Source organism: Acanthisitta chloris, unplaced genomic scaffold (genome assembly GCF_000695815.1).
Source record: "Acanthisitta chloris isolate BGI_N310 unplaced genomic scaffold, ASM69581v1 scaffold3391, whole genome shotgun sequence".
Classification (NCBI taxonomy): domain Eukaryota; kingdom Metazoa; phylum Chordata; class Aves; order Passeriformes; family Acanthisittidae; genus Acanthisitta; species Acanthisitta chloris.
The window spans coordinates 1-8702 of record NW_008654173.1 but is presented as its reverse complement, the minus strand read 5'-3'; the positions used below and the strand labels follow the sequence as shown (position 1 = coordinate 8702).

The 8702-nt window shown below is 56.8% G+C and overlaps 1 protein-coding gene across 1 annotated transcript; it reads right to left on the bottom strand.

Moving 5' to 3' along the window:
• Positions 1–378: 378 nt before the first annotated feature.
• Positions 379–4522, bottom strand: FNDC4 (fibronectin type III domain containing 4; the record flags this gene model as incomplete). The annotated part of the gene is made up of 5 exons (XM_009083367.1): positions 379–414; positions 1508–1641; positions 2843–2932; positions 3742–3946; positions 4407–4522. Coding segments are annotated over 5 exons (581 nt in total), but the record flags the coding sequence as incomplete, so codon positions are not given.
• Positions 4523–8702: the final 4180 nt, after the last annotated feature.

Genomic DNA, 8702 nt, shown 5'->3' with positions numbered 1-8702 from the left:
CCTCTGCTCCCCTGGGCGCTGTGCCCCCAGCCCCTCTGCTCCCCTGGGCGCTGTGCCCCAGCCCCTCTGCTCCCCTGGGCACTGTGCCCCCATTGCCTCTGCTCCCCTGGGTGCTGTGTCCCCAGCTGCTCTCGTTTCGTGCTCCGCAGCCAGGGCAGCGTGGCCAGGCGTGTGGGATGGGCAGGACGAGCTCTGCATGCACAGCTGGGAGCTGGTTCCGTGCACACACCGGACAGGAGCCCTCGGAAAAGCGAGTTCTGGTACGTGGATCGTCGCATGCAGAGGTCCAGGCTGGGTGCTCAGTGCTGCCTCTTCTTCCCAGGCCTGCTTTGGCTCTGGCAGGACAACCAGGACCCCAGCGCAGAGCTGGTGCTGCACTTACACCTCGATGATGTTGACTGAGGGAGATTTCTTCTATGAGAGAAAAGTCTGTTTTAAGGCTCTGTTTTACTGCATCCCTGGGATGAAACCCCATGGCAGAGCCCCCCACCCAGGACCATCAGATCTCAGTAGGACAGGGCAAGTTTGGAGCAGGGATCCAAGGGGAAGGATCTCTTTGGCAAGGAATAATCAGGAAGCTGGAAAATCTGGTGGAGGGAAACTGGGGCCTTGAAATCCCAACAGGAAGTTTCTGCTCCGGACATCTGCTGAAAACCAAGATGTGGAAGCAGCAGGGCAGTCAGGCAACAGTGAGGGGAGTTCCCATCATGAGCAGAGGTGGCAGATAAGACACAAGGGAAAACCTAACCCACGGTCCCATTAGAGCATCAGAGCTATAAATCACTGTCCTTGGCAGGTAAAAAAGGGAGAAGTGTCAGTTTTGGGTCATCAGGCACTGAAATATTGCCCAGGGAGGTGGTGGAGTCACCATCCCTGGAAGTATTGAAGAGGCATCTGGATCTGACACTGGAGGATAGGGTTTAGTAGATATGGCAGTGACAGGTTAATGGTTGGACTCAATGATCTTAAAGGTCTCCTCCAACCTTGATGATTCTATGATTCTAGGTGCTGAGGGAACAGCCAGATGAAGGTACTGCTCCCTCCCTATCCACAGCCTGGCACAGCACCTCCATCAGGGTCAGGAAGGAGCCCTGGCATGACTCATGTGGTGATGGCCTGGAGCAGGCTGCAGCGAAGGCAAAAGTGAGCAGTGACAGAGCAGTGCAGGAAGCAAGAGAACAGCTGCCAGACCTGTCCATGCGTGCGGCAGAGGTACAGCCTCGGAGGGGCACGGTTAAGGGTCTGTTACACTGAGACGACAGGTACCAGCCTGCAGTGTGAGAGCCATCCCAGCTGACATACCCTGTCATCTCTTCCAATGTTTCTCCTACAATCACCCATGAGGCACACACACTGCCCCAGAGGGACCAGGGCTCAGTGCACCCTGGAACTCCTCAGTCGTTAGGGTGAGGGCATAAGCTGAGGTGTTTCCCCTTCTGGAGGGAGCCAGCGCCCACGCAGGCCGCGAGCCCCAGCAGCCATCACCCCCGACACCCTGCCCGCTCGCCTTGGTGCGCAGCAGTCCTCCGCTCGGCCGCTCCGGCGTGCTGTGCTCCGAGCACGGCTTCGTCTTCTCCTTGTTGTTGTTGGAGTCGTTGTCCTTGATGATGTCATACTGTCTGCAGAACAGGGCGATCACCGCTGCCAAACACAGACAGAGATGAGGGACTCCCTCCCCACTGCCCCTGCCTCCCCTTCCACAGATTCCGGCTGCAGAGGGCTCCCCGGGGTGCTGCTCACCCACACCCACGCCCGTGTCAGCCTGCACCACCCCAGGCACCTCTGCACGCGTGGCCAGAGCAGTCGCCTTGGGCAGACAGGACATGGCTAAGGGCATTGGGACATATGTAAGGTGCTCAGGGCTCACCAAAGGCGGATGCTGAGGCACTCAGAGCAGAACAGTGACATCAGTGAACAGCAGAGTGGGTTTTGGAGTGCCTCCAGCCAGGCAATAAAATTACTGGGTCAGTGCTTGTGGCCCTCACAAAAGCCAGCCCTTGGCTGTGGGATCAGTCACTCTGTCATGGTTTCACAGCACCCATCCGATGCAGCACACGTCCCACACCCGGGGACCCTGGCCACAGGAGTCGGGAGTGATGTGCTGAACTGGACCCTCTCAAACCCCACTGTGTGTGTGGCAACACAGGCACGCACAGACTGGGCCTGACTCCTCCCTGCTGGCACTCTGACACACCAACCTGTACCAGGTGTAAGCTACCAGCAGTCATCTTGTATTTAATTCTGGTGCAAGAGGAAAGTATCCAAGACCAGGACAAGGAGATTCCTGCAAGTTGTCACTACAAAATCCACATTTACTGGGAAGGGAATAGGGAACCAATGACTTCCCATTCACAGCAGCTGCATGTGACCAGTCAGGAGCTGACTTATCTCCTAGGTGCCTCTGCACCCAGGACAACCTGCTGTCTGCTGGAGCACTAAGCCAGTGTAGGAGCTGTACAGGAGGAAATCACAGACGTTACAGCTTTAGCAGACTGAGGCTCAGCCACTACCAGCCAGTGCAGCAGTGTCATCAAATGTCACACACCCTAGCTAAGGCCAAAGTGACATGATCATTACTGTCAGCTGCGATGCTCCCACCCTGGAATTCCAGGTCCCACACTGTTTCCTGCTCTTCCAGATCCTCCGGGCCATTGCTGCTGAGCAGTAGCTGTGGTTGCTCCTTTTACCCCACCAGCTCCAGCTTCTACACACACTCAACAGACCTACTGGAAAGGATACCAGACCCACACCTGGCTCTGCACTCTCTTGAGCCACATCCTCTTGGTGAACTCTGGATTGCACCTCTGCCCCAGCTCTCTGGAATGCTGCCCGTGGCACTCACCTGCCCACATGAGCAGCACAGCCACAATGATGATAATCTCGCCTGTCTGCAGCTGCTGGTCTTTGTCCAGCCCTTCCATGGTGATGTCACCTGCAGAGAAGAGACCCCAGGCAGGCTGGCAGCAGATACCCTCCCACCACAGCAAAACTGGAGGATCTGAGGAACTCCAAAGGAGAGAAGCCCACCTCCTCCAAACAAGGATAGGTGTGGGATGACATCTTGGCTGGGGAGAGGACATGCAGCCTGTGGCTTTCATGTGTCAGATAAACCATCCTCCTACAAAGGCAGTCAGGGATTCCAACAGCTTGTTTGGGTTCACAAAGGGACTGCACAATACATGTCAGGAATCACTGAGGTCACTCCCTGTGCAGGCACCAGGGCAGGTCAGGAAGGTTCTCAGCTGAACATAGAAGTTCTGAGGAAGTTCAGACATCTGCTTGCCCTGCCATACTCCAGACCCCCTCTCATGGTTAGTGCTGGAGACAGACTCCCTTGCCCTCTTTGGGCATCCTTTCTCTTGGATTATCACTCATGGGCCAGCATGTAGGCAACCCCAAGGCAACAGAGATATGAGTAGAAAAGGAGGCTGTGGGGCTCTGTCATTTGTCCTTTGGCAGTCTCCAGGCTGGAAGATCTGAGTGCCTGTTCAGGATTGGCTTCCAACAGGCAGCAGCTGGGCAGGCCATAGCAGCTGTCCTGGCCTGGCTGGATAGGTGCCAAGACCTGCCTGCAGACCAGGACCTGGGGACACTATCGTGGCCATAGTGGACACAGCAGCAGCCTGTACAACCCTGTCCCCAGCAGCCTCCTGCTGGTGCTGAATCCCTGCCCATCTGCTAGAGACCCCTCGGTGTGGCCCCAGCAGCAGCGCCCGGTCGAGCCAGAAGGAGCCACCTCACCTTGGCTGGAGCTGTTGGAGGGCAGGCGGTCGGTCTCCTTCAGTGTGCGGAAGTGGACGCGCTTGCTGGCCTGGCTCTCCCCGTACAGGCCAATGCTCTGCACCTGGATGATGTAGTCGGCGTCCTCGGCCAGGTCCCACAGCACGCAGGCGCGGTTGGTGGTGTTCACCTCCCGGATGAAGCGCTGCATCTGCCCGTCCTGCCGCTGCGGGGGAAGAGCTGTCAGCCCGGGAGCTGCCCTGGACACAGGGCTGTGCTGGCACACCACCCTCACTCCTCCCTTCCCAGGCAACCATCCACCCCGGAGTGGGCCAGGCTGGCCAGCACTGGGCTAGGTAGCATCCCTGCGTGGAGAAGCCACCATCACCCAGGGCTGCGGAGGCAGAGCAAGGCAAGCAAAGAAGGGTTATGTCATGGCTGAAGCACCATCCCTATCCAGAGAAATCACAGGGAAGGCACTGCAGGGACAGCTACCCCCAGTGCAGCTGTCTTGCTGTTTCCCACCAGGATGGACAGTACGGCTGGGGCACCCTGGCAAAGGCTGCTCGGCAGTGGAGGTGTCCTCGGGCAGGTGCCAGAGGAAGCCCAAACTGTGGTGGAAGGGCTGACATAGGAGCATGCTGGTAATCAGTGTCCCCAGCCCCCTGGGGAGAGAACCTGGATACCTGCTGTAGGATGGCATAGCCGATGACCACGTCTCCTTCTGGGACGTCCCAGGAGACTGTGGCAGAGTTTGCCTTCAGCTGCGTCACAGTCACGTTGACAGGGGACGGTGGCCTGTCTGGGTGAGCCAGGCACGGACCGAAGCAAGGCACAGGAAAAGAGGCAAAAGAAGATGTCTCAGAACAGGCACTTGCCCCTGCACATCACCATAGGGCCTTTCCGACACCTGCCCATGGCACCACGCTGGCCAGGGCTGCAGGGAGCAGCTTCCCTGGTCAATCTGCCCCCGGGAGAGGAGTGGCACAGCAGGTGTGCGAGGCTGAGCCAGCAGCAGCACACCTGGCATGGTCCTTCCTGGGCTGACGGGCACTGTGTGTAAGGAGCGTGCAGGCACAGAGCTCTGGGGCTGCCCTGTGGATGGGCACATCACCAGTGCCTGGCACACCACCCAGACCTGCGCAGGAAGCAGCCCAGACACAGCAATGATATATCAACTGTGACAGAAAAATGGGGCAGCTTGGAATAAACACACTCTGTCACTCAACCTGGCCACCTCCTCTGCCTGGCACTATTCCTTGCTCCAGGGCAGGGAGGAAAGGCCAGTGCCAGTCGCAGAGCTGGCTGTCCCAGCAGTGCAGTGCCAAAGGCTGCAAAGCTGGTAGCAACACTTGGCCGTTGCTGGTCCGCAGAAAGCTGACCTGACTGACCCATGGTCTGCACCATTGCCACTTGGAGATCTCACAGCACTAAGAGCACGGCAGGATCCTACACGGTCCTGCATACAAAGCCAAATTTTGTCTGGAAATTAGACACAGGAGCACGTTAAAAGCACTGAGGCTGCTGTGCGTGTGTCCTTCTAGGAGCTGCCTGTGTAGCACAAGGTCAGTGCTGTGACTTAGACAGATAGAGAGCCCGAGGGCACCTGAGAACAAGAGAAAGGACAACCGTGACACCACCAACAACCCAGTTAGAGTGGCAAGGAAAGGTGGTTTCTGCAGGTCAGCCACTTAGGTGCACCCCTTCACATCTGAATGCACCCAGCTCCAGATCAAACCAGAAGGCTCTGGTTCCCATTTCAAGAAATTCAGGGTTGTGGTCTGCCAAGGGTAATTAAAATGGAGCTGAGAGCCCAGAAAACATGATCTCAGAGAGACCCTGGGGCTGAGTGCATCCCAGAAGCCTGACACCCCCCCAGGAGAGAGGGTCACCGGAGACAAATGAACAAGGACGCCACGGGATTCTGTGCTACTCTTTCAGAAAGGAGGCTGGAAAACTGGAAAGGATTCAAAGACACATCCTGTATCCCACGAAGAGTGTGTCTCTGCAGAGTTCTGCCAGCGGGGATCTGGTTCATCACTAACCTATAAGAGGGAGCCTCTGAGCCATGTCTGTATCTGTGCACTCTGCTCTCCCACACACCAACAGCAAACCAGGCTGAATGAAGCTGCAGACGCAGTCGTGCCCACTGCCGTGGGCACTGCGTGGGCACAGGAGCTGAGCTCCCCACGGATGGAATCATTAAGGTTGGAAAAGACCTCAACTCCAACCTTTGACTAAACAACCCCATGCCCGCTGAGCCATATTGCAATGTGCCATGGCAAGTCATTTTTTTGAACACTTCCAGGGGTGGTGACTCCACCACTGCCCTGGGCAGTCTGTTCCAACGCTTAATCGCTCCAGCTCCCTCAGCCACTCCTGCTGCTCCAGCCCCTTCTGCAGCCCCTCTATGTCCTTTTTGTGAGGGCCCAGAGCTGCCCCAGGGCTGGAGGTGCCTCAGCAGGTCCAGCACAGGGACAGGCACTGCCCTGGGGCTGTGCCCACACCAGGGCTGGTCCAGTCCAGGGGGCATTGGCCTCTTGGCCCCCTGGGCGCACCCGGGCTCATGTCCAGATGCTATTGACCAACACCCTCAGGGCCTTTTCTGCTGGGCCATTTTTCAGCCTGGTCTGGTTTTCTGCCCCAGCCATGGCCAGTGCCAGGTCAGCTGCACAGCTCAGAGCCTGTCAGACAGCAAACAACTGCTCCCTTGCACTGCCCCAGGCACATGCATTGCACAGTGTGGGTGTATGGGGGCTGCATGTTACTGCTGGCCTTCAGGTTACCACTGTGCAGCGAAGGTAGGTCAGAACAGCCCAGAAACCAGTGGTGGAGATTGGTCTGAGAACTGATTTGGTCTGCACAAGCCAGCATGTGCCCAAAGCACTCCCAGGCATGGCTTGGGAGCTAGCATAAGCCAGAAACCATTCCCGGCATGTAGCACCGATGTGCCCCTCTCTTTGGAACTCCTGAGCTTAATGCTACGGATGTGAGCAGACCCTGCCAGCTGGCCTTGGGACAAGAACAGGACACGGTGGTGCACAGGATACATTCACAGTAATAAATTAGGTGGCTTTTTACATCCAGCAGAACGAAAAGAGTTCAGGACATGCGTGATGAGGGCAGCTGCACTCCCAACCTATGAGTGCATGTGAGGAAATTAAAAACAGGGTCCAACATCTCCAGCACACAGATGTCTGGATGGAGCTGGTAGCAGGCTCTCAGCTCTGCACAAGATTTTTCAAGGCTTCTGCAAGGAGCCCAGCCTGGCCCAGTCCAGGTTTTTGGACTGGGGATGCTGAGACATGGCCCTGGGACTGAGTCACTCAATGATTTGAGAATAAAGGCATTGCACTGATTCACAAGCCATGCTGCTGGGTCCACCCAGAACTGCTCCAGCTGTACTTAGCAAGAGCTTGCACAGGCCCTGTGCAGGGGGACCATCACTGACTGGCAGCAGGAGGGTGAGAGGACACAGGGACACAGCAGAGACACAGCACACATAGCTCATCAGTGCACCAGACCTCACACATCCTAAACACACGTGGTGCAGACTCCAGGCCAGCAGCCCTGAACCTGTGTGACAGGAGACCTGTCCAGGCTGCAGTTCTGCATTGGAAAAACCAGTATCCCTTGGCTGGTTTGGCAGCTGAGCGAACCGCAGAAAACATTTCTGAGCACACAGGATTTGCCAGGCAGGAAGAGAAGACAAGAAGCTTCAGAAATCAAAACTTTAGAATTCTACCCTAGATACACAGGGCAATGTTTAACCCAAATCACCTCTGCCCCGGAGCTAGGCTGGGAGAGCTGAGGCTGTTCAACCTGGAGAAGCTCCAGGGAGACCTTCAAGTCCCTTCCAGTGCCTCAAAGGGCTCCAGGAGAGCTGCAGAGGGACTTGGGACAAGGCCCGGAGGGACAGGACACAGGGAATGGCTTCCCACTGCCAGAGGGCAGGGACAGGTGGGATATTGGGAAGGAATTCTTCTCTGTGAGGCACTGGCACAGGTTGCCCACAGCAGCTGTGGCTGCCCCAGGCTGATCCCTGGAAGTGTTCCAGGCCAGGTTGGACAGGGCTTGGACCAACCTGGGCTAGTAGAAGATGTCCCTGCCCATGGTAGGGGTGCAATTAGATGGTATTTAAAGTCCTTTCCCACCCAAACCATTCTCGGATTCTATGATATGCAAGATGAGACATCACTGAAAGTTGTTATGACAAGACCTCCAAAGGACAAAGCTTAGTGTAGATTCCCACATTGAGTCCAACATTGTCCAGCCTGCTGTGCAGCTGAGGTCAGAGCAGCTTCATGCCAGAGCTGTGCCCATAAAGATCTGTGAATGCAAGGGCTTCAAAATACGTGCTCTCTGAAGCCAGCTGTTAAACACGTTCTGGCTATAAAGCCAAGACACTGCTGGGCTCTCTGGGAAAAGCGTGGCAGTGGTTAGCCCTGCCTAGTGCATTAATCGCTAATGATTCTGCATCATTTATAGGTTATACAGCTTCACTTTTTATTAAAGCCATGTTACAAATGGGGCACCCCCACAGAAAGCACGGTCACTTACTGAACGCCTGGCACAGGTTTTGTCACGCCTGCACAGCATCATGCTCCCTCCTGGCCTGCTGGAGGGGTGGGAATAGCCGGGCTGCGTGCGGGAGCTGGCAGCGCCGCAGCCTGCAGCTGGGCACTGGGAGGGCTGGGTGGTGGGCAGTGGGCACGGGACCAGATCTGCCATGCAGCCTGGCTCCGTGCGTTAGCAGAGGCCCTGGACAGATGCCCCTCACGAGGGATGCTGGCAGATGCGGCGCTGCAGAGGGACGGGCACGGCTCTACCGGCACCCTCTGCATCCTGCTGCGATCCGAAGAGTGCTGCGATCCGAAGAGGAGCCCACCCCTGCCCCTCGGCCCGCGCCCTTGGGGCTGCCGCTCAAGGGCATCCAGATGTTCGCCCAACTTACTGCTGCAGCAGGCAGTAAGCACCAGACC